This window comes from Schistocerca cancellata, chromosome 9, assembly GCF_023864275.1.
Source record: "Schistocerca cancellata isolate TAMUIC-IGC-003103 chromosome 9, iqSchCanc2.1, whole genome shotgun sequence".
Classification (NCBI taxonomy): domain Eukaryota; kingdom Metazoa; phylum Arthropoda; class Insecta; order Orthoptera; family Acrididae; genus Schistocerca; species Schistocerca cancellata.
Genome location: NC_064634.1, coordinates 25,750,311 through 25,777,546, shown reverse-complemented (window position 1 = coordinate 25,777,546; position 27,236 = coordinate 25,750,311). Strand labels below are relative to the sequence as shown.

The window sequence follows — 27,236 nt, the reverse complement described above, 5'->3', positions numbered from 1 at the left end:
TCCACTTATTACACAAAAACCTTGAGAGACTTAAAATTTTATTATTCTTTCACAGCTCTGTCTTTAAAGCATATAAAATATTATAATCATGAAGAGATGACAAATTTAGTACTATTTTTGCAATCAAGATGTCTTTGTAGACATACATACTCATTCAAACAGGTGATTTTCATTTCAAGATGTGGCATATCATCTCCAGGAGGCTTTGATTTAAACTCGGGGCTCAGAGGTTTGTCAGTGATTAGTATTTTGTATTGCTGGTATTCCTGTAAAGTTATTTTCAGTTATAAGTGGAGTATAATGTTTAATTTGTTAATTGATACTGACAGTAAGTTTTAGAATTAATCTACTTTTGAAGAGATACTCAACTTTATCTATAAGAAAGTAAATAAACATACGCTTAAACTTAAAAGCTAGGTGGAGGATTGTTTCACATTATTTCTTAGGGCTAAGAGTCACATATGGAATAATATGATGCAAAAATAGTAAAAGAGGGAAACATAATATAATTAAGTCAGATAAAATGTATTCTTACCTTCAGAGTGGACAAGTTTAACAGGGGCATATGGCTTGACAGCTTTATATTTTCCTTAACCTTTTGATCGACATGTCAAATGTTCTCAACACTATACTTTATTGAGAAATGACAAGAGAATGACAAAAACAAAACACCCACAAAGTATCACACAAAGTGATGTGACTTGCAATATCAACTACATCTTTGAGTAAATGTCCAAACAAACAAAAATTACTTGCATATGTGAAATAAAAGTGTGAAGAGATGCTCCTACATCTGAATTGTGCTATCGACAGAGGAAGCAACAGCAGCCCACTGGTACTGAATTGACTAACAGGGCTAACAGACAGAGCTTTAGCATTAGATGGCACTCAAAAGACCACTCAAGTTGTGTTAATGTCAAAACTGGAACCATTTAACTTCGTTGGCCAAATAAAAATACCCTGGTGGCAAAATGTCGGATGATATTTCCATGACTGAAGGTTTCACTGACAGTGTTCAAACTCCTGAGAGCTTCTATAGATTAGACGAAATATTTTTACTCCTGGAAATTAAACACAGAGCTGATAAGCTGTGTCAAGTTTTATCCAGAGTTTGGAAGGACCAGAGAGAAGTCAGTGGCAATCTGAAGTTTTGAGTTGGTCCTCACAGCATCCCCATGTGGATTGAATGACAGCACTGCTGGCAAAAGATGGACACCAGAATTCAAGTACCACTCCGACACATTGTTTTAGGTCGTCATAAACCAAAATTCCATAGTAGTCACAGATTGTATAATGATACAAGAGCAACTTAATTAAAAGAAAGACATATGCCACATATATTACGCACCCATCTGAAACCTGGACAACAAGGAATATAATTCTGTTTATAATGACATGACTATATGGAACAAAGCATGTAAAAAAGAGAGAGAGTGAAATTGTAATAAGGACATTTAGCTAATATCAATAGGCTGCTTAATAATACTAAATTTTACGACCAATTACATAGCCAAAAGAAAACAATGGGGCATAGATAGCAACAGATAAAAGAACTATTGTTAGGTGTTAAGACAACTACGGGGATGGAGACTTGTATTCCAAAAAAAGTGTTATATCCAGCTTGAAACAGACACATAAAAATTCCAAGGGCAATGAAGATAAAAAGCCACTTTGAGCTGTGTTGTTGTCTACAATAAAGAGACCAATTTGATGCAGCTCTGAATGCTAGTCTATCCTATGCAGGCCTCATCATCTCTACGTAACTACCACAACCTTCACCCATTTCAACCAGCTTACTGTATTCAAGTTGTGGCCTCCTCCACACTTACTTCCATTATCAAATTGATAAGTCCTTGATGCCTCAAGATGTGTCCAGTAAACTGATTTCTTCATTTATCAAGTTGTGCCATAAACTACTTTTCTCCCCCAATTCAATTCAGTACCTCCATATTTGTTATTTGATCTATTCATTTGAACTTCAACAATGTCCTATACCATTATTTTTCAAAAGCTTCTATCTTCTTCCTGTCTGAACTGCCTATTGTCCAGTTTCACTTCCATACAAGGCTACACTTCAAACAAATATCTTCTGAACAGACCTTCTAACATTACGGTATATTGATAATTTTTACTTATGGTCCGTCTGACAACAACTGAATAAAACACAATTTTAGTGCCATAAGTGTTTTGCCTTTATTTTCTGCAAGGCATCATCAGTGGCCTAGAATATGTACATATGTTAGCTATTTAATTTACATTTTTGTCACTGTGCCTATAGGTTATAAACAGTTCTGGTGGTTGGTATTTCCTATTAAGTAGCAATGTTTTGAACTGTACTTACAGGTTGCATAGACAGTTTCTTACATATTACGCTCCTGTTGCATTTTTGGTGTTGTTGTTCTTTCTATGAGCGCCAATTTGCTGTTTTTTCCACATTCCACAGCACTATGCACTGAACGCTCGTTTTAATGCAATGTTTTGGTTTTTGTTGCCGACTGTCAAATGTTTTTGCCAAAGATCGAATGTTATTGCCAACCCTATGAGTGTAACTATTGAAGTATCTGTAGTCTGTTCGTGTGTGTGTGTGTGTGTGTGTGTGTGTGTGTGTGTCCAGATGGTGTGGGGAAGAGTCTTTTGGTTTTATGTTATCATTTCCTTTACTAAGTGTAGTAGGGAGCCTGTGCTGATGTGAGTTTGTTCATTTATCACATGTTTGTTTTCTGCTATGGCTTTCTGGATGTGGAAGTTTTCTTGCGTTTGTGTAAGATGTTTGTCATGGTTGCTTATTCTCATTATTTTCATTTCTTGTTCCATGTTTGTAGCATGATGGTTATGGTGTTTTAAATGCTCTGCAAATGTGGAATGGTTTGTTTCATATTTCCAACATCTGATATGTTCTTTGTATCGTGTTTCAAAATTCCTGCATGTCATGTCTATGTATATTGCATCACAACTTTGACATTCAAGTTCATATATTCCTGATTGATGGAATTTGTCCCTTTTGGTAGCTGGCTGGCTTAGGTGTGTGATTGGACGGTTTGCCCAGGCTTATATGCTATTTGGAAGCCCTGTCTCTTTAGGATGTTTGCAACTCTGTGTGTTAGTTTATGTGTGTAGGTCATGGTGTACCATCTGGTTCTTTTCTGCGTGGTGTCGTCATTGTGTGTGTTTGTTGAGTGTGTTTGTAAGTTTTCAGCTTGTGAGTTCATTTGTATTCTGGGAATGTTGTGTTTGTTTTGTATTTGTGTTTTTATTTTTTGATTGAGCCTGTGTACCACAAGTGTGTCATACCCGTTGTTCCTAGCTATTTGTATGATTGTACTCATTTCTTGTTCATAGTTTCTCTTGCTGAGTGGGATTCTGTTTAATCTATGTAACATGTGTCTTAGTGCTGCAAGTTTTTGGCTTTGGGGGTGGTTGGATGTGGACTGTATTATTGTGTCTGTGGCTGTTGGTTTTCTAAAGATGTTAAATGTATGTCTGCCATTTTCTTTTTTAATTGTAATGTCAAGAAAATTTATTTGATTTTCTTTTTCTTTTTCAAGTATGAATTTCATGTTCTGGTGAGCTTTGTTTATTTCCATTTAAAACACTATAACCATCATCCTACAAACATGGAACAAGAAATGAAAATAATAAGAATAAGCAACCATGACAAACATCTTATACAAATGCAAGAAAACTTCCACATCCAGAAAGCCATAGCAGAAAACAAACATGTGATAAATGAACAAACTCACATCAGCATAGGCTCCCTACTATACTTAGTAAAGGAAATGATAACATAAAACCAAAAGACTCTTCCCCACACCATCTGGACACACACACACACACACACACACACACACACACACACACACACATATATATATATATATATATATATATATGCATACACGAACAGACCACAGATACTTCAATAGTTACACTCATAGGGTAGGCAATAGCATTTGATCTTTGGCAAAAACATTTGACAGTCGGCAACAGAAACCAAAACATTGCATTAAAACAAGCGTTCAGTTTACAGTGCTATCGAATAAGGAAAAAAACCGCAAATTGGCGTTCATAAGAAGAACAACACACAAAATGCAACAGGAACGTAAAATGTAAGAAATTGTCCACGCAACCTGTAAATACAGTTCAAAACATTACTACTTAATAGGAAATACCAACCACCAGAACTGTTTATAACCTATAGGCACAGTGACAAAAATGTAAATTAAATAGCTAACATATGTACATATTCCAGGCCACTGATGATGCCTTGCAGAAAATAAAGGCAAAACGCGTATGGCACTAAAATTGTGTTTTATTCAGTTGCTGTCAGACGGACCATACGTAAAAAATTATCAATATACCATAATATTACATGCAACTAAGGAAGACAGGACTACAAAAAGTTGAAGATGTAGACCTTCTAACATTTAAATTTATGTTAGATGTTAAGAAAATGCCTCTTTCTTTTTTAGAATGCATTTCTTGCTACTGTCAATCTGCAATTTGTATCTTCCCTACTTTGCCCATCATCAGTTACTTTGCTGCTCAAAACTCATGCGAATCTAATTCCCAAAGCATCACGTGATTTAATTCAACTACATTCTATTACCCATGCTTTACTTTTGTTGATATATTATAAGCTCTTTTCAAGACACTATTCATTCAGTCCAACTACTCTTCCAAGGTCTTCGGAACCTCTGACACAATTACAATATCACTGGCAATCCACAAAGTTTTAATTTCTTCTCTCAGAATACTAATTATCTTTCTAAACTACTCCTTGGTTTCCCTCACAGCTTGCTCAATATACAGACTGAATAACAATGGGGGATGGGCTGCAACCTTGTCTCACTTCCTTCTCAACTATGTCTTCTCTTTCGTGTTCTCCAGCTCTTATACCTATAATTTGGTTTATGTACAAGTTGTAGATAACCTTCCACTTCTTGTATTTTATCCCTACTACTCTCAAAATTTGAGACTGCACATTGCCAAAACTTTCTCTGAATCTACAAATGCTATAAATGTAGGTTGGCCTTTCCTCAGTCTACCTTCTAAGTTAAGTCAAAGGGTCACTGTCATTCGCAGGTTCTTACATCTCCCCGGAACCAAACTGGTCTTCCCTGAGGTCAGCTTCTATCAGTTTTTTCCATTTTTCTATAAATAACTGATGTTAGTATTTTGCATCCCTGCCTTATTAAATTGATGGTTCGGTAGTATTACATCTATCATACCTACCTTCTTGGAGTGGAATTACTACAATCTTTCTGAAGTGTGAGGGTATTTCCTGTATCATACATCCTGCACAACCTGGTGGAATAATTTTGTCTTGGCTGGTTCTTCCAAGGATCTCAATAATTCTGAGATCACATACTCTACTCCAGGGGCCTTATTTCTATGTCTTTCAGTGCCACCAAATTCTTCTGAAAGTGTCACATCTCCCATCACATCTTCATCTACTCTTTCTACAGAATTGTCCTCAACTTTGTTCCACACATATTGACCCTCTATGTATTTCTTCCACCTTTCAGTTTCTCCTTGTTTGCTTAGTACTAGCTTGGCTTCTGATACACTCATCAACCAGATGGAACAATATAGGGTAACGAACAATGAAATGAATATTGCAAATGTCTTGAAATAAATCTCAGTTGCGATGACCGACTACACGAAATAAAGACAGCATCCTGCAGGCCACAGCTGATCCACTTTTATGTCCATTATTTTATCAAAATTCAGCATATAACTTACAAACTAATTGTTAAATACATAAAATTAAGTATTCTTAGCATACAGCAGATAACAAAACTAAGAGGTTGTAGAGGCCATCTTGAAGAAAAAATTGAGGTAGGGAATCAATGTCCAGAAATGACATCCATCTAAGCTGCTGAACATTGAGGTTACAGAGGCCAAGGCCTGTCACCAGAAGGCCTCTCTGGCGTCAAACACAAGTTTGTATGCTACCAGAACACAACTAAAACTTTTCACAATCGTCCTGACAGCATTCAGGAGGCTCAACACTGTCATATGTGTCTTTGATTGTCACAAAGCACTACAGAGACCACAAAGCACAGCAATGGCACACTTGAAAGGCAAACATAAACATAAAAACAGTGCAGCCATTTGTAGTTTGGTTCCTATAGTCACGTTGTTTCTTGAACTTCACTTAGTATGAGCAGAACAATGTGTGTGTCATTTATTTTGAAGCAAGAGGAAATGGGAACATATTATGTATCTATGGGCAAAGCTATCCAAACAGATGTCCCTACACCTCTTTATTTTTGTCCTCAATGTCTGGATGAAATAGTTTCTGTCAAAGCTTGTCATAACAAAGGATGTTATGTGCAAAGCACAAACATGCCAAGATTTAAAGAGGACATGTCAAAGAGATTCACCACACACACATTCAGTAGCACATGTGCTGTGGCAAACAAACTGTAAAGCAAGCACAAAGTGATCCCAAGAGTGGTGTAAGAGGAAGGAAGGTGTTGTGACTCGCCGATCATTCAAAGCGCCGCCGCACAATTACGCACGTCCTCTATGTGCGGTGCTGTCTGCCAGCCATGCAGCAGCTGCGCCACCTAAGCGGCCAGCCGAGCAGCGGCCGCTAGACTGGGACTCAGTGTTCATTTGAATGCTAACGTGTACACATGTCTTGCTTGTCAACTTACTCTGTGACTTATAGGTGTTGTGTCATTCTGAAATATATGTGTTAAACTTGACGTTATAACAATTGGCGACGAGGTAGTGGATTTTTCCTTTTCACCGTTGACCCACAGGGTTCCATGGCTACTGTCGAGCAACTATTGCAAAATCTCCTTGAACAGCAAACGCTTCTAACAGTGGCAATTCGCGATTTCGTCGCGGCATCAAATGCGGGGCGTTTCTCGTCGTTGGCTATACCTGCTTTTCCTCCTTACGACGAGATGATTATGAAAAACGTCTTCGACAGCACTTCTTGGCATTTCATGTCACGGATGAACAACCATGTAAGTCTCTGTTCCTTTCCTGGATTTCACCTCAAATGTATCGGTTGTTGTAGCAATTGGCTCCTTTGAAGGATCCTGCGTCTTTGTCCTTTGCTGAAATGTGCTCACTTCTGTCTGTCTATTTTCAAAAGCAAACGCATTTGGTAGCCTCTCGTGTTGCCTTTTATCGTTGTCAAAAACAGCCACATCAATCCTATTGCACTTGGGCTGCTGAACTTCACGGCCTCAGTCGAAAGTGTCAATTTGTTACTGACGTTCACAAAGAATCCTATGCCGATTCCATGGTACGTGATGCTATTATCCGGTCGGCGTCCGACAAAGAAGTTTGACAACGTGCCCTTCAGTTGGCGAATCCGACTCTAGATGAAGTTCTCTCCATTGCACAGTCTTCTGAAATTTCTCGCGCCGCTGGGGCGCAAATAGAGGCGTGGGGTGATGTCGGGGAAATACAACCTCTGTGCACTGTTGACGACGCGTGCAGCGCATCCCCGCCGGCCGACGTGGCCGCAGTGCACTCCCACGCGCAGCCTCGACCTAGCCGTAAACAACCCGCTAAGAAACTGCAGCAAAACCCCCGGCAACTTCCTTCATGTCCGCGGTGTTTTACGAAACATTCATGCGAGGATTGTCCCCAACATTGGGCTGTGTGTCACAATTGCAAAAAGAAAGGTCATGTGTCTTCCGTTTGAAAATCCGACCGCATACATGATGTTCATGAACATGACGCTGATTCTGATTCTGTGTTGTCTGTCAATTGCACTTCTTCCCTTTCAGGGAAGTTATTCCTCACTGTCCAAATCCTTGGTCGAGATGTTCGCATGCAAGTGAATACAGGTTCTGCTGCCACTATAATTAATTCTCAGATGTATCTTCAGTTGGGTTCTCCACTCTTGTCACCTGTCACTCGGCAATTACGGACGTACAATAAACAGAAGATTTCTCTCTTGGGACAGTTTAATGCTGAGGTATCTTACAAATCCGTCGTTCGCACTGTTCCCATATTTGTGGTCGACCAGAGCAATGCAGAAAATCTTTTTGGTTTCGATGCCTTTCGCGTTTTTGGGTTCTCCATAGATGACTCTGTCAATATTGTCTCTGATGCTATTCCTTATGCTCAACTGGATTCCTTGTCGACAACATTTTCGTCCCTTTTTTCTCCTGGGTTAGACCGTGCAAACGACTTTGAAGCTCATATCATGCTCAAACCCACTGCTCAGCCTAAGTTTTTTCGGGCTCGGCCCATTCCTGTGGCCCTTCGTAATCGGGTAAAACGGGAGTTGGATCGTCTCACTACTTCAGGGGTCTTGCTTCCTGTCACTTCCAGTGAGTGGTCCTCTCCTGTCGTTGTCGTTGCTAAGCCAAATGGTGATATTTGTCTCTGTGGCGATTTCAAAGCCACTGTAAATGCTCAATGCTTCATCGACACTTACCCTATGCCCCGTCCTGAAAAACTGTACACTAAACTTGGTAGAGGCCAGTATTTTTCTAAAAATGACCTGTCAGAAGCTTATCATCAACTTCCTCTCGACGCTGCTTCCCGGCAGTTTCTGGTCCTTAACACGCCTTTTGGCATCTATCAATACCAATGCTTGCCATTCGGGGTTGCTAGCGCCCCTGCTCTCTTTCAGCGATTCTTGGAACAATTATTGTTCCCTGTCCCTGGGTGTATCAATTACACAGACGACATTGTTGTCACTGGCTCCATCACTGAAGAACATCTTCAAAATCTCCACACACTTTTTCATGTCTTACAGATTGCCGGTCTTCAGTGTAATCTTGAGAATTCACAATTTTTTCAGGCATCTATCACGTACTTGGGGTTTCAACTCTCTCGGGATGGTATTCGTCTGCTTCAGCAAACTGTCGCTGCGATCAATGCCCTTCCTCGCCCTACATCTGTTAAGGAACTGCAGGCCTTCTTGGGGAAAATAGCATACTATCACAAGTTTTTACCGTCTGCGGCTTCGGTGGCTCTGCCGTTGCATCGCCTGTTGCACAAAAACGTGCCTTTTCACTGGTCCGCGTCATGCGAAGTGGCTTTCCATAAACTGAAGACTATGCTGACACAGGCCCCGTGCCTGGCTACTTATCGACCTGGCCAACATCTTGTTCTTGCCACAGACGCCTCTCAATACGGGGTCAGTGCAGTCCTTGCGCACCGTTTTTCTGACGGTTCAGAACAACCCATTGCTTATGACTCCAAAACGCTCACAGATGCCCAACAAAAGTATTCTCAAATTGAGAAAGAAGCTCTGGCCATTATTTATGCTCTTCATAAGTTTGGTGTTTTTCTCTATGGCTCAAAATTTTATCTTGTTACGGATCACAAACCACTTGTTTCCTTGTTTCATCCATCAACGTCACTCCCCGACAAGGCTGCACACCGCCTCCAGTGTTGGGCTCTTTACTTGTCTCGTTTCAATTATGAGACTCATTTCCGGCCAACGGCTCAACATGCAAATGCTGATGCTCTGTCTCGCCTTCCCATGGGTCCTGATCAGGCATTCGATAGGGACGAACGTTTGTGTTTCCACCTGGATGTTGCCAAGCAGCAGGTTGTGGATGGGTTCCCCATCACTGGGGACAGGCTGGCGGCTGCTACGGGTTCTGACACTACCCTCTCCCGGGTTTTACGCTGTATTCAGAAGGGTTGGCCAGATCGCCCGTCCGCTAAGACTTCTGATCCGTTGCAGAACTACTACGCTTTGCGCTACCGCCTCACATCTAGGGATGGTGTTATCCTCCTCTCCACTGACAATGCTATGCCGCATGTTGTGGTACCTGTGTTTTTGCATGCTTCAGTCTTGCGTCTCCTTCACCAAGGGCACTGGGGTGTGTCTCGCACAAAATCTCTGGCCTGGCATCGACTCTGAAATAGCACACACGGTCGCTGTTTGCGGCCCTTGTGCGTCACAGGCCACTGCCCCGAAGTCATCTTTGTCACTGTCGCCTTTGCCTGAGAAGACCTGGGAGCGCATTCGTGCTGACTTTGCAGGACCCTTTTTATGTACTTACTGGCTCCTCGTAATTGACGCCCACTCTAACTTTCCTTTCATTGTCCGTTGCACGTCGCCTACCACCGCGGCAACCACCAGTGCTCTCGCCCGCATTTTTTCTTTGGAAGGCCTCCCCTCTACTCTGGTTACTGATAATGGTCCGCAATTTGCCTCTTCCGAATTTGCGGATTTTTGTGCTCGTCACGGTGTTATGCATGTCACGGCCCCGCCGTTCCATCCACAATCCAACGGTGAGGCTGAATGAGTGGTCCGCACATTTAAGGCTCAGATGCGGAAACTTCTGACTTCTTCTGCTGCTGATGATGCGCTTCTCCAGTTTCGGGCATCTTACCGTTTCACCCCCATGGGCGACCACAGCCCGGCTGAGCTCTTACATGGCCGACAGCCCCGCACACTACTTCATCTTCTGTGGCCTTCCACCTCACGGCCACGGGTGCCTTCACTTGGCCGGTTCACCGCCGATGACCTCGTCTGGGTACGGGGATATGGCAGGCGGCCAAAATGGAGCCCGGGCCGTATCTTAAGACACCGTGGCAGACGCCTTTATGAAATCCAGACAGACATGGATGTTGCAGTGCGTCATTCGGACCAGCTTCGGCCTCGTGTGCCAGCAACGCCTGTTCCAAATGTCGCTACACCACCTTTGGCTCTACCTGACACTCGGGATCTTGGCATCTCTCAATACTCACAACGCAGCCCTCTCACCATCATCGCGATGCCAGCACAAGAACGGACACCACCAGGAGACGTGCCCATGTAGGAACCGGATGACCATCCTCTGTCAGAGCAAATCCAGTCGCCTCCTCCTCCAACGGGCGCCGACACATCGCCCATGTCTCCTGTCATATCAACTGGACTTGCCGCAATGGGCAGATTGGTGCATGGGGACCCAGCAGATTCGACCCCTACGTCTCCTGTCATCTCGACCCATTATCATCAGGGACACTTCCGTCCGTACGGGAAGCCTCCTCCTCGAGACTTTACGGCGAGTCAAACAACACCTATGGACGTTAGCCATCTCCAAGACACCTCCATCAAGACCAGTGCAACAATTTCAAAGGGGGGAAAAGTGTTGTGACTCGCCGATCATTCAAAGCGCCGCCGCGCAATTACGCGCATCCTCTACGTGCGACGCTGTCTGCCAGCCATGCAGCAGCTGCGCCACCTAAGCGGCCAGCCGAGCAGCGGCCGCTAGACTGGGACTCAGTGCTCATTCGAATGCTAACGTGTACACATGTCTTGCTTGTCAACTTACTCTGTGACTTATATGTGTTGTGTCGTTCTGAAATACATGTGTTAAATTTGACGTTATAACAGAAGGTATTCATTTCCTTTTCATTTGTGATTCTTGATGTCCCTCCAAGTGTGGAGTTTGAGCAGTGTTAGGCAACACAACCATATTTTGCAGTGTGGATTTGTTCATGGACAAGGTGTCTGTCAACCGTGATGATATGTTTGATGTTCATAACTGTCACATTTGTGTGGAAGAAACACTAACCACAACTACAAATGAGGTAATAAAGATAACTTCTGCATGCAGGCCAACAAAATGGTGCATCTACTCACCCCATTCTACTTGCCAAAATCCAAATTGGATTGGAAGACAATGGATTACACAAGGTGACCCAGAGCTCAATCAGCAGAAATTTTGGGATAACGGAAGTGTCCAATTCCACCCACCAACGACATCACCAATATGGCAGAAACGACCATTCACAAAAACTCCCATACCGCTCCTATGACATCATCATGTACACATGACAACAAACACGAAAATAGATCGAAAAACCACCAAACAGATATTCCTCCAAAAACATAATGAGACTAACGGGACAAGCGGGGGAAATTGGGGGTTTTACGATGGGGACAAACTAAATATAAACACACGCCACTACACAAAACGACAAAAAACACTCAAATAACAAGACCCCACAATATTCCCACACAAAATCCACTGGAATCTATCACTTCCCTTGACCTACATATATAAATCTCAAAAATTTCATCACCACCACACTTAATCCTACCACAAAAAAAACCACCTACAAAATCAAAATTGGAATCGAACACACTACATAGGTCAACAGCAACTACCGATACCACACTGAATCTCAAAACTTTCACCACCACCTTACAACATCTCCACATATAGCCATCCCTGGTCTGAGACGCCGGAACTTCAATACGCTTCATTTCTTCACAACACACTGAACACTTCATGACTTCAGCCAAAAAGCCGAATAGCTGATGAAACTTTATTAGGGACAACGCACTGTCCCCCATCATCGCTGACAACCGAAAACTGTTGACCTTGTCAGTCATATCCATACCTACCAAAACATAAACAAAGCAATTTACCAAAATTCACACACAACAAACAGAAAAAAAAATTACAATAATGTCGACATAACAAAACCAAAATCATTAACTCACTGAAAATATTCCGCTGAAAGCACAGTCACCACCGATACCACACACGTGCATTGCTACCACAAAATGAACCCCATACGCCACATAAGACGCTGCCCATAAACACACCACCAGAGGGAATCACCAACCACAACAATACACCACCTATAAACATGCCACACATGCAAACTAAACCAAAAATATCACATAACACACAACACATAAACACACCACCAGAGAGCATCACCAATCACATCAAAACGACACCTACAAACACGCCACTCTCACAAACTAAACTCCGCACTGTCGTGACGTCACACACCACAACAGCCTTACATCACAGGCTAAAGCTGACAGGTGGAATCGGACGCTTCTGTTGAACCAAAATTTTTCCTGTGCGTTATCTGAAGAATATTGTGTATTAAACTCCAGTGATGTCAGCCCAGGACTTAGCTGCAAAGATGCAAGCTGAGGGTGGAGATATTTACACTTTGCCCAGTATCTTTGAGCATGTGAGTTGGTAAATAGCATGGTGATGTCAGTCATGGTGCAATACTGGAAGGATGCATTTTGAGCAACATCTGTAATTGAATAAAGAGTAATGTTCACTCTATGAAACTAGTTGTTTTGTATTTTTTATCACAGCGTATACTTTTATGTTAGCTCTTTATTGTTTTAGTCTATATTTTCAATCCCATGGAGAAGATGGTGACATCTGCTGTGTAGTGCCCACAATTTAAACACTTTAATGGTCATTCTGCAAATCCTGCACGTGGTTAAACTTTGAAGAGCTTTAGAAGGCATCTAAGAAACAAATTTAAAAGAGTAGACCATGCTTGTAACAGTAACTCAAATATGCTAAGCAGTGTCAAAATTACAGAGGTCACTGGGATCAGCAAATACAGACCCTTTCAAAGAAGTTCTACTAGCAGTGGGTATTCAAACTCATTATCTGCCTTATTCCTTTCAGCGCATAAGTGTTATTAATGGGTGATTGTCACGTCATACCACCTGAACATCTTTGGTTAAACCTTCTGTAAGCCACACCAGGGGTTAGAAATTGTTGCCATTATCTACAAGCAAGAAAAGAATGGAAATATATCCACTTGAGCAGACCTGTCTTTAATTTGTCCTGCCTCAATCTGCTAATGGCACATAGACAGTTGATGTGGTATACAATGTAAGGATACAATGTAATCCTTGAGTAATCAAAAAGCATACAAACACAGTTCTGTCATACTTCACCTTATTATAACCTGTCTCTACAGATAACACTTTGATTACGTATTCCTCAGGAAGTTTCATTGGAGAAGCTATGAGAGTCAGCAGGCTTCCCTTAAGCTCATAGCAATATTTTTTTACTCCACTGCCACTAATAAAGTTACTGAAAAATAAGAGAGATTAGGTTTTAATTAACACTGCAAGAATTTGTTGTAATGATGAATTTCAATAAAACATAGTTATCTGCAATTATATTTGAAGCAAAATTTGGAATATCTATTATAATAAGGTGAAACAACAGGAGTTTCACAAATTTATCACAGAAACAAATACATAAAACTATGTTTCAAATATCTGCAGATCAGGCCTGAAATTACATTTAACTGTCAGATATTATTAACAGAGGATTAAAATAGTGCATTTACAAGTGAGAATTCAGTGTCTGCTATTATTATACTGAGCAACGGAAAATTCAGGATGGAATGTAAGAATATTAAGAAAAGGAAAGTTGCTACTCACCTTATAGAGGAGACGCTGGGTCGCATACAGGTTTTGCCTATCTGCGACTCAGCATCTCCACCAACGGTGGGTAGCAACTATCCTTTACGTAATACTATTGTTATACTAAGAAGTCATGGATGAAATACAAATAATAGAACTAGTAAAAGTAACCATTCACCATACAATTGAATCACTTGGTAGCCAGTGGGCGCATAAATACAACTGAAATATTGTCAAAGTCTCTAATAACATTTCATTTCTGCAGATAGTCTATTTGTAGAATTAACATCCCTGAGCAAAAATATTCTGATAAACTGGAGGACTAGTGATTAATTATTTTTGTTATTTTGCATTTTTTTTTTTTTTCAATATCTAGTGACTTTCAATTCCCTGCCTGATGTTTACCGGCAACTTATTACAGTTTTGCACTAGAGTACAAAACTATAACATTCAAGTGTGAGACTCCCTAGGCTGCTGAAGAGGCTCCTGCAAGATGTCTGAGTTTACACAAATTGTAACTGAGCGCTTCTGCAGAATTAATACCTGCACCTTCCCAGATCATGTCAACAAATGAGTGAAAGTATGTTAGTATCCCCACCTGCAGATCAGTGCAATGAAAGAAACCAACAAGTACTTAGATGACTGAATTGAGTTTTTTGGTTAATTTATCCCCTTTTTGGTGTCATTTCGGTGTATTATCCTCCTGGAGGGTGGAGCTTCACGTACACTCGTGCTCATGCTCATAATTGCAGAATGTGGTGCCACACAACGTGGCACTACACAAAACTGGCATTAATAGCAAAGGCACATAGGGAACATGCACAACACAGATCTGTAAATCCACGGTATTGGCGATAAGCTGAGAAAACTGTTCTGAAACACACTGCTACAAAACGCCACTGTTTCCTGCGCATGCACCCCAATATCAATATGGGATATGATCACCATGCACACGTACACAGGTCACACAATGGGTTGGCACACTCAAGATCAGGTGGTCGTGTGGCTGCTGGGGTATAGCCTCCCATCTTGTACCAGTGCCTGTTGGAACTCCTAAAGTGTCATAGGGTTTGAAGACGTGCAGCGATACGTCGACTGAGAGCATCCCAGACTTGCTCGATGGGGTTTAGGTCTGGAGAACAGGCAGGCCACTCCATTCGCCTGATATCTTCTGTTTCAAGGTACTCCTCCATGATGGCAGCTCGATGGAGCCATGTGTTATCATCCATCAGGAGGAAGGTGGGACCCACTGCACTCCTGAAAAGGCAGACATACTGGTGCAAAATGATGTCCTGACACACCTGAGCTGTTACAGTTCCTCTGTCAAACACATGCAGGGGTGTACGTGCACCAATCATAATCCTACCCCACACCATCTAACCACGACCTCCATACAGGTCCCTTTCAAGGACCTTAAGGGGTTGGCATCTGGTTCCTGGTTCGCACCAGATGGAAGCCCGGCAAGAATCACTGTTCAGACTATACCTGGACTTGTCCGTGAAGATAACCTGGGACCACTGTGTGACACCAGGCTTTACGGGCTCTCCTGTGACCAAGGGTCAGTGGAATGCACCTTGCAGGTCTCCAGGCAAATAAAGCATGTCTGTTCAGTTGTCTGTAGACTGTGTGTCTGGAGACAACTGTTCCATTAGCTGCAGTAAGGTCCTGAGCTGTTCCATTAGCTGCAGTAAGGTCCTGAGCAAGGCTACCTGCAGTACCCCATGGCTGTCTGCAGGCACTGATGGTGAGATATCAGTCTTCTTGTGGTGTTGTACACTGTGGACGTCCCGTACTGTAGCGCTTGGACACATTTCGTGTCTGCTGGACTCGTTGCCATAATCTTGAGATCACACTTTGTGGCACACAGAGAGGCCCATGTTACCAACTGCTGTGTTTGACCAGCCTCCAGTCGCCGTAGTATTCTGCCCCTCATAATGTCATCAACATTTGTTCTTTGAGGCATTTTCAACACACAGTCACCATTAGCAAGTCTGAAAACATCTGCACACTTACTTGCTGCACCGTTCTCTGACATGCACCAACAAACCTCTGTGTATGTGGACTGCTGCCAGCGCCACCGTGCGATGACCGCAGGTCAAATGCACCGCATGATCATACCCCGAGGTGATTTAAACCCGCAAACCGTCCGCCAGACCGTTGTTTCACCTTGTATCAGCATTATCCTTAATTTATGAGCATGAGTGTATTTAGCCTAATACAGTTCATGCCAATTGATCTCTACTTCTGGTAACTGTAAGTCATTTTTTTTGTTTCCGATTGTACAACGTGAGCTTTATAAGATTAATTATGCTGCTGTCTGTGAATAAGAGGAGAGCTTGTTCTCCAATGTCCCACATAACACACTTCGGCAGATCAAGAACAGGAATGGGCCCCTCACTCTGAATTTAGCCTTACTTCTGTGATATCATTAGCAAATGTTACAGGCTCCACCAATGCAAAGGAAAGGTCTTTAAAGCCATACTGTTTTCGTTTTCCTAAAATAATTTCATGATCTACACAATCAAAGGGCTTCACAAGATCACAGAAAATTCCAACATGGTAATTCTTGTTGTCCATTTTTACCACAGCTGAGTTCATGAGGCATTGCTTTCTCAGTAGAGAATCATTTAAAAAAGGCAAACTGAGCTTTGCTAACAGGTTATTTTCAGAGAAGTGGTTCAACATTCTGTTGTAGTTTACCTCCTCAGATTATTTTAAAAAACACAGAAAGAAGGGAGACAGATCTATAATCAGAGGTCACTTTCTTATCTCCAGTTTTATAAATGACCGATCCTATCACATTATTTACATATTTGGGTAATACACCTTGAGTCATCAATTGGTAACAAATGTAACTCAAGGGTGGCATTACCAAGTCACTGCAAGATTTTAGTACTTTAATTGGTACAAGTTACTCACTAATAATTTAAAAAATTGATGCCTGGTGTTGAAGTATGCAATGCCTCTGAAAATCAGTCTAATATCTGATTTTGGTGATACTTTTTATGTCCCTGTAATTTTACCTACTGTTAGAAAAAAAGAATAAAATCACTGAATTTAGTTACATATACAGTGTTAACATATTTCAAAAAAGTACTAAAATTCTGTTCTTCACATACATACAAAGTATAACATATATCTAAAAACAAAGATGATGAGACTTACCAAACAAAAGCGCTGGCAGGTCGATAGACACACAAACAAACACAAACATACACACAAAATTCTAGCTTTCGCAACCAACGGCTGCTTCGTCAGGAAAGAGGGAAGGAGAGGGAAAGACGAAAGGATGTGGGTTTTAAGGGAGAGGGTAAGGAGTCATTCCAATCCCAGGAGCGGAAAGACTTACCTTAAGGGGAAAAAAGGACGGGTATACACTCGCACACACACACATATCCATCCGCACATACACAGACACAAGCAGACATTTGTCTTTCCTGACGAAGCAGCCGTTGGTTGCGAAAGCTAGAATTTTGTGTGTATGTTTGTGTTTGTTTGTGTGTCTATCGACCTGCCAGCACTTTTGTTTGGTAAGTCTCATCAACTTTGTTTTTAGATATATTTTTCCCACGTGGAATGTTTCCCTCTATTATATACAATGTATAACGTCATATAAGCAACACATTAGTACCAGGTATTTCCAGACATTGAAATACGCTATGTAAGACCACTTTACAAGAAAGATAGTAACAAATATATTAATAATTACAAATAAGTCACGTCATTGGAGGCATATGATTCCACCCATCTGTTTGGACCCGTGGCCATATGCTGTTGTGGTGTGTGATGTCACTATGTTGTGTATTGTTGTATTTGATGGCACCCCTCTGGTGGCAGATGCTGATGTCTTGAGTTTGTTCGTGTGTGTGTGTGTGTGTGTGTGTGTGTGTGTGTGTGTGAAAGAGATAGAGAGACAGATTTTTTTTTGTTGGTAAGTAATTTTTGTTTTGGTTTTATTCTATAGTAATTGTGATGTACGTTTGTTTTATATGTATATCTACAAACAAAGATGATGTAACTTATCAAACGAGAGCATTGGTATGTTGATAGAGACACAAACAGACACAAACAAACACAAACACACACACAAAATTCACGGTTGCTTCATCAGGAAAGAGGGAAGGAGAGGGAAAGACGAAAGGATGTGGGTTTTAAGGGAGAGGGTAAGGAGTCATTCCAATCCCAGGAGCGGAAAGACTTACCTTAGGGGGGAAAAAGGACAGGTATACCCCCCCTCCCCCCACACACACACACGTCCATCCGCACATATACAGACACAAGCAGTCATATGTAAAGGCAAAGAGTTTGACTCTTTACCCCAAACTCTTTGCCTTTATGTATGACTGCTTGTGTCTGTATATGTGCGGATGGGTGTGTGTGTGTGTGTGTGTGTGTGTGTGTGTGTGTGTCTATCAACATACCAACGCTTTCGTTTGGTAAGTTACATCATCTTTGTTTATAGATATATTTTTCCCACGTGGAATGTTTCCCTCTATTATATTCATGTTTTATATGTATGGTAGTTTGGTTGTTCTGTTTTATATTTATGGAATTTTGGGGTTTTAACTGATCTACTGAATATGTGGGTTTTTGAGTTGTTGGTGTTTTGGTTTCAGTGGTGTTTTGTGAGTCATGCAGGTGTGTGAAGTTTGTGATTGTGGTTGTTTGGTAGCTGTTTGCCAGTAGATAAATAGAGCTGCATTTGAGCTATATAGGTTGCAGGAAACGCCTGATTTCACTTTTCAGAATTGCAGATGTTGGTATTGTGGGCTCCGTTCGAGCTATATAGATCGGGTAAAGTATATGATTCCTGTTGCTTTTGTGGCTGTGGCGTTATGTCTTAAGTTGAGATTTTTTGTTGTTGTAACATTTGTTTTGGGACGGTGCGATGCTTTGAACTGTTATATATTTTGCATGTCCCTGCCATAAACACCCTGTTTGTCATGACTATCACATTAGTTTCATTTTATTGTTGGAGGAAGACTTTTTGTATTGTTTTTATTTTTGTTTGTGTTTGTTGGGATGAGTATGTAGTGACAACATCGTCACCATTTTTTATATGCTGGAAGCAGGTGTTTCAGACATATTGATGATGTCATAGGTCAAAGTGGATGGGTGGAGTTAGAAACTTCCCAAATGCCAACAAGTCTCACTGACTGCATCCTTCTTGAAGATACTGGAAAGAATTAGGCAAGCAAGAACCATAACAAACCTCTCAAACTAAGACACTTCAATTTCAATATCAAAAGGGTTCTTTCACAGAACATACTATGTATTTCTATTCACAAACCACATTAAACAAAATTTAAATGAGAAAATATCATCAACTAATATTTTCTGTGCCCTATTACAAGCATTTTGCCAAACGGTATTTTCTGTGACTTTTAAAAAGCATTTGATTGTATAGTTCACATGTTTTACAAGAGCAGCTAAAATATTATGGTATTAAAAAATGCAATTAACTCGTTTTTATACTATGTAACTAAAAGGATGCAACATGTTGCATTAAGAAACTTAGGGAGTGTATACAATGAAACAGTATCTTCAAAATGGGGAACAATCACTACATATGTAGTACAGGGATCGGTGTTGGGTATGCTTTTGTTCTTGTTACACAAATGATCCTCCATTCCATATTCAAAATGCAGAAATTTTTCTTTTCACTGATTGTTAGCCCCCCTTTTAACTGGAATCTACCATATATCCCATGAACAAAAAAAGTGGCCCAGTAGCTGAAAGAAAGCAGATGTCACACTCATCTGGACCAAGACGCAGGAGGTCATGTGTGCACAAGGCTTGCTTGTGTACGAATGGTGTGTCTCTCTCTACTGATGAAGGCTGTGGCCAAAAGCTTTATGTAAGTGTGTTTTAATTGTGTCTGTCTGAAATATAACATATCTTCTTTACGGTAAGAAGCAATTTGTCTTTCCCTACATTGTTGATATTCCATCTACAGAAAGGGTGGTAGAAGTGTCAATAAAACTATTGTCTGTTATCCTTGAGATATATTTATTGTTGGATCCTATGACATATTCTGAGCTAAAATGTAACCATGTATCTCAAATATAATGACCTCCTCCATGACGACTGGCATGGATACTGGGAACCTCAATCATATGAAAGCTTACTCACAGTTTTTTTTCACAAGGCATTGAGATAGATACAGTATTCCTTGATTTCTGAAAAGCATCTAACTTAGTAAATCTACACTTGCTTTTGAAAGTATTGCTAGTACAGGGTATCAAGTAAAACTTGTAACAAACAAACTGAGGATTTTTTGGTAAGGAGGATAAAACGCGTTATTGTGGGTGTAGAGTCATTGGCAGACATAGAACTAACTTCAGGTGTACCTCTGGGAAGTGCGTTGGGGCGAAGAAACTCAAAACATAGGTTGCCAGAACGCCGTATCACTACCAATAGAATGATCTATTTGTAATAGATAGGTACTGATACATTAAACGAAACAGTGCTGGTAACTCACAAAAAAGATGTGTTCTCTAATATGTATAAATGTTACTGAAATTATTTATATCCTGAGTACAATGTAAATTGTCTACAGATGGATTAATGAATACATAAGCGGACATACTACTGCTGAAAACCCATTACTACTGAACAAAAATTACCGTGACAAGGTTAAAAGAATAAAAACTAAAATTGTACTATTTCTAAAAGGCCTACACAGTAATATTACTAACAGTCTGCAAAATGTAAGTCACACCTCTTTTCTATCACTCAGTGCCTGAAATGTGAGTCAATTTCAAAAAGCTGTCGTCATGTGTGTAACACATCGCAACAGACTGGTTTTGGCACTTACCTAGCTGTGCGAGAAACTGGTTGAAGAATGTGCATATCTGCAACAGAGATGTGAGTTTTATGAAAATCGAACAAAATCTTGTTACCATAATCGGGCTGCTAAAACGCTGCTTACCGACAAATTCATCTGTGATTTCAACTCCCCTTAGGGCAGCAGAGCAGGGAATACATATCATACAACATTTGCTAATTGCTGGCTCATACTTCTTCCTATACTTCGTCTAATAACAGAAGAAATTGTGGTTACAGTAGTCAACAGTCAATAAAAAACTGTAAAATACGAGCTGCATTGTTTATGAAGCCAAGAACGATTATACACTACGTAGAACAGACCTGAAGAAGATGGTAAAAAACATTGTATTCTATCTCATCTGGCGACATTTTCTTGTTCATAAATCACTTTCGATGAAAATCATGTCGACTTCACACTCCGCTTATCACTGCGGCATCACTCACTACACACTCTTTCTTCCGTTACCCTGTCAACAACTTCTTACCACCTTGAAACAGCTGCTGTATGGACATGTCACTGCAGCCAACAAAATATCATTGAGTCACGTGAGCTTTGATATTGTGTAGTATTTGCGCATTGCGATGGTATAGCATAAGCAGCTAAAACGTCACGGTTGTGAGTCACGGTTTTCATTTTATGCGAGTGACAGGTGTGGATGGTTGACGAGACGAAGGAAACTTACATTTGTTTTATGTATATGTGTTAATTGCTGCATAATAATTAAGAAAAATGTTTTCGAGTGGTCCCAATTACACAAAACTGAAAACACACCTACGATTAGCCATCAACAGATTAAAACTGTTGGAAAAGAAGAAAACTGAATTAGCGCAAAAAGCAAGAAAAGAAATAGCCGATTACCTAGCTACAGGGAAAATAGAACGTGCCAAAATAAGAGTAGAACACATAATTCGCGAAGATTATATGGTAGAGGCAATGGAGGTTGTAGAAATGTATTGTGATTTACTTTTGGCGAGATATGGCTTAATACAGCAGATGAAGTAAGTAAAACAAAATTTAGCACTTGAATGCACTCTGTATCATAAAATTTAAGGTTCTATACAGCATTAGTTTTAACTCACTACTGGGAGGACGTGTGACGTACCAGAAATGTTATAGAGTTTATGACCTTAAGTATTTTAGCTCACTCATTTCCGCTTTCGCGCTAAATACTATCTCGCACGCTGTCAACAGACTTTTATTTTCAATTGCATTTATATCTAGTAGATTTTTGCCGTAACATTTATGAAACGTCTGTACTGTTTTGCACAGGGAATCTCATCTTCCGTTGCTTGGCCAAGACATTTATCACTGTTAAATCATGAAACAGCACATACATAACATTGGCTCAAACTGGCCTGCATCAGATGGGATCCTGAATATGAACACCAACCAACAGTCCAAATTTTCCTTAACATAAGCTGGATGAGATAAAAACAGTAATAACAACACTTTGCTGCTCACATGAATCCACACTCATCTTCATATTTTACCATTTCGCTATTGCAGTGTCCACCATGTACTCACAAATCTACAATATCTTACACTCTGACAGGCCTTCTTCCTAGTTTAAGGCAGATATTGTCTTCGTGCTTTTGTTGTAATTGTAATTAGGTTGCCTTATATCTGCTGACACACACATTGTTTTCACTGAAATAGTCACAAGCCTCTCTCACACTTGCTGAGGAACTTGTTTACAGTTTGTCAACTGAATCATGTTTTACCATGGGTGAACTGTCATACACAAACATTACTATGTTGTCACCCACTGCTGATGCCATTTCTTTTACACAGGTCCACATAATAGAAACAAGGGGTCACAGAACTGATTCCTGCGGTAAATCAAACTTTACTAGCTGAAAATTAGAGCATACATATACAACATTGCCACTTATTTTATACTTTACTTCTATGCTGTTTCTCTTTGTTACTGATTTATGTTAACAACAGGACATTTTCTGGGAAGAAGACATTTTTAATGCACTATAACATGAAAAATATACTATGCTAACTTCCACTTAACAAATGTTTGTTATGTCGATGTTCTTAGACAATGTTGGGAAAAGAAAACTTCCTCTCTTGATGTCGTGATACACATCGATTCTCCATACAGTATCATTGGACAGAATGTCTTGTATACAAGAAGCTGGAGAAAAAAGGAACATTGTCATTTTTGCTTTATTATAATTCCAGTCCTTGATCACAATGTTTATTTGTAATCAAATTATTAATTTAGATTGGTAACGACTATCTTCAGACCTAGAAAATACAGAGCATTCAAAAAAAATGTTGGCTACTTTGAGAGGTGGTAGTACTCATTGAAGCAAGACAATAAGTCCAATAAATATGGGTCCAGGAATTCAAACTTTCTGCGATAAACAAAAATGCCCTCTCACAAAAGGAATGATGCGTTGTTTGAAGAATACCTTGTTGTTGTTATACCTGCTGCAATGCATTGAAGACAAGAACCTTTAGTGTCAGCACATTGTTGATTTGCGTGACATAGACCAGTTCCTTCAAGTGTACCCATAACCAAAAGTCAAGGGATTGAGATTTGGGGAATGAGCAGTCCAAGGTTTGCCCCCACCACCCAAAAGACCCATAACTCTTGAAATTTCTGCATCAGATGTTTGCGCGCATTGTGACGAAAGTGCGCAGGTGTGAACCACACTTGTATTCGTTGCAGCAATGCCACAGCCCCTGGCAAGGTAGGAAATATATTAATGAGAAGGTCCAGGTAATGTACCCATTAAAGCTTTGTGATAGCATGCATGGCCCTATTAATCGATCGCCAAGTACGCCTACCCATACGTTGATTGTGAATCGATGTTGATGCCCTCTTTCCTGGATTCCTTGTGGATTTACATCTTTCCACACATGTTGGTTATTTTAATTCATAACACCATCTCTTGTTAACCCTGCCTCATAAGTTATTAAAATCTTGGATGTGAACAATAGATCTGTGGCACACTTTTGCAACAGCCATTGACAGAACCGCAGTCTGCCATGATGATTCTGTGGCTGAAGGTCCAGAACACAATGTAGATGATGTGGGTACAGCAATTTTTCATTAAGTGCTCCCCAGATAAGAGAGTGAGATGCTCCTTCTGGTGCTGGTGCTGCTGCTGCTGCTGCTGCTGATCTTCGCACACTGGTCTCAGGGGTTTCTTCCACTGAATGTAGTACATGCTCCTTCATGCCAGGGATCCGGACTGTATGGGGCCTTGCACTGTCAGTCTTCCAAGGTGCAAGGGCACCTGCATTCCTCAGACAGTGGGAACGTCTGCCAAACGGCTTATCAGAGGCTACTCTGCACTGTGGATATTTTTCAGCATAGAGGGCACAGGCTCGGAGGCTATGTCCATTTGCTAAATTGTTGCAGAATATCATATCTGTCACTTCACTTGCCAAGTACTAAGCTTCCATTGCTAACGAGGGGTGGAAGAGAGAAAATGTAAACATACTACATCATTTGTATGTACAAACAGCGCGATAACAGTAAACATATAAGTAAATCCACATTTGAAAGAAGGTAAAACACCATGAGATGTACCCAGGGTTGACAGTGCTGCACATTAAGGCACACAAACATGATGAAAACTAATGTAGCCTACAACACAACTTGAACCACACAACTCACTGCAGACCACCTAATGATAGGTAGAGTGCTGTGAGTAAGACATCATATTACCCTGCCGACACATTTGATGAAGTGCCAGAGCAATGATTGTTCTAATACCCATAACCAAGGATTGCGCAGCTCTTCCTATAAACAGGTGTTTACCTCAGAAAGTACGTGTTTCTGGGCCCATGTTTACTGGACTTATTTTTCCTTGTTTTGATGAGTATTACCATCTCTGAAAGTATTCAACACATTTCTTTGAACACCCTGTGGCATAAGCACTGCTACTGCCACCCTCATCTGTAGGAGTCTCAACTTTTTCTGTAATGCTTGCCTTCTCATCAGTCATTATTTCAATTAGTTGGACATTAGTGGAAGACTCAAGCTCTTAGATACTGGTGTGAGTGGCAGAAGTTGTGGCAACACTGAGGTCAGAATTGGCTGGAGAAATGCTCATACCTGTTGAACAGTCAGTTTTCTGCCTCTGAACCACTAGATACAGCTATGGCAAGCTTTCCAGGTAGGACACCTGTCCATAACTTTTCTGACTCGATTGTTGAACTTTCGTTGGGACTTTCTGTAGTAGTTTCTAAGGATCTAATGGTCTTATACCACATGTTCTAAAGCCAGAGGTGATATGACTTGGCATGCTTTTAACTTTCTCCAGTGCTTCCTTCCATTTTCTTGGAAAATGAACATTTGGCAGGCAGTCCTTGCACAGTTTTCTCCAGTTCATTAAAACGGCCCTGGTCTGAATGCAGCAACATTCAGGGGCGGAGTAAGATGCGTAGAATTCAGAGGCAGTGTTATAAAAACAATCTCGTAATCATGATACAGCCTTATCACTTCCTGAGAGAATTGGCTGAGAAAATTGTCTCCCATAACAGCTTTTCTTCTATCAAACCTTCTTAACTATGGTGAACATTTGTTCACAAATCATTTTTCAAATAATGGCGTGTCAGATCTACCAGATTTGCTTACTGCATGGTCTGAACCCTCAACATCACGAAGTTGGGCTGAGACTTGTGCCCCCCACTCTTATAGACAGCAAAAAGTGGGAGAATTTCTCCATTTTCGAATACAATAAACATTACACTGGTTGCCAGTTTGATGGGATTACATTACATTAGATTAGATTCCATTTTCATTCCATGGACCCAAAAATGAGACTATTCTCGTGAGTGTGATACATGTCAGTAAGTATAACATTGAACGTCTGAATATAATACTCACTATCCTGATCATTTGTCAGGAGATCGTCAAAATAGGTGAATACATTATAATAAACTGGAACTGCTAATATTTACAGAATTAATACACTGGCAGAATGAAACATAGTTATGCATTTTTAATAAATTTATTAACTTGACTGTTGTGTCCAACATCATCATCATTTAAAACTGATTATGCCTTTCAGCGTTCAGTCTGGAGCATGGCCCCCCTTATACAGTTCCTCCATGATCCCCTATTCAGTGCTAACATTGGTGCCTCTTCTGATGTTAAACCTATTACTTCAAAATCATTCTTAACCGAATCCAGGTACCTTCTCCTCGGTCTGCCCCGACTCCTCCTACCCTCTACTGCTGAATCCATGAGTCTCTTGGGTAACCTTGCTTCTCCCATGCGTGTAACATGACCCCACCATCTAAGCCTGTTCGCCCTGACTGCTACATCTATAGAGTTCATTCCCAGTTTTTCTTTGATTTCCTCATTGTGGACACCCTCCTGCCATTGTTCCCATCTACTAGTACCTGCAACTATACTAGCTACTTTCATATCCGTAACCTCAACCTTGTTGATAAGGTAATCTGAATCCACCCAGCTTTCGCTCCCATACAACAAAGTTGGTCGAAAGATTGAACGGTGCACAGATAACTTAGTCTTGGTACTGACTTTCTTCTTGCAGAAGAGAGTAGATCGTAGCTGAGCGCTCACTGCATTAGCTTTACTGCACCTCGCTTCCAGTTCTTTCACTATGTTGCCATCCTGTGAGAATATGCATCCTAAGTACTTGAAACCGTCCACCTGTTCTAACTTTGTTCCTCCTATTTGGCACTCAATCCGTTTATATTTCTTTCCCACTGACATTACTTTCGTTTTGGAGATGCTAATCTTCATACCATAGTCCTTACATTTCTGATCTAGCTCTGAAATATTACTTTGCAAACTTTCAATCGAATCTGCCATCACAACTAAGTCATCCGCATATGCAAGACTGCTTATTTTGTGTTCACATATCTTAATCTCACCCAGCCAGTCTATTGTTTTCAACATATGATCCATATATAATATGAACAACAGTGGAGACAGGTTGCAGCCTTGTCTTACCCCTGAAACTACTCTGAACCATGAACTCAATTTACCGTCAACTCTAACTGCTGCCTGACTATCCATGTAAAGACCTTAACTTGCTTGCAAAAGTTTGCCTCCTATTCCATAATCTTGTAGAACAGACAATAACTTCCTCCTAGGAACCCGGTCATAAGCCTTTTCTAGATCTATAAAGCATAGATACAATTCCCTGTTCCACTCATAACACTTCTCCATTATTTGCCGTAAGCTAAAGATCTGGTCCTGACAACCTCTAAGAGGCCTAAACCCACACTGATTTTCATCCAATTGGTCCTCAACTAATACTCGCACTTTCCTTTCAACAATAC

The 27,236-nt window shown here is 40.7% G+C and overlaps 2 protein-coding genes across 2 annotated transcripts in view; one reads left to right on the top strand and one right to left on the bottom strand.

Moving 5' to 3' along the window:
• Positions 1 to 21,415, bottom strand: part of LOC126100118 (ankyrin repeat domain-containing protein 27-like) — a 116,831-nt gene extending 95,416 nt beyond the window's left edge. The window contains exons 1-5 of the mRNA XM_049910649.1: positions 21,278 to 21,415; positions 21,060 to 21,165; positions 20,946 to 20,982; positions 13,652 to 13,790; positions 151 to 266 (exon numbers count right to left, since the gene is read on the bottom strand). Coding sequence (XP_049766606.1) covers positions 151 to 266; positions 13,652 to 13,790; positions 20,946 to 20,982; positions 21,060 to 21,165; positions 21,278 to 21,337 — 458 coding nt within the window. The 5' untranslated portion in view covers positions 21,338 to 21,415. The remainder of the gene's footprint in view (positions 1 to 150; positions 267 to 13,651; positions 13,791 to 20,945; positions 20,983 to 21,059; positions 21,166 to 21,277) is intronic.
• A 248-nt stretch (positions 21,416 to 21,663) lies between these two features.
• The window catches only part of LOC126100119 (IST1 homolog), a 50,835-nt gene continuing 45,262 nt past the window's right edge, over positions 21,664 to 27,236 (top strand). Inside the window, exon 1 of the mRNA XM_049910650.1 lies at positions 21,664 to 21,955. Within this exon, the coding sequence (XP_049766607.1) occupies positions 21,687 to 21,955 (269 nt within the window). The 5' untranslated portion in view covers positions 21,664 to 21,686. The remainder of the gene's footprint in view (positions 21,956 to 27,236) is intronic.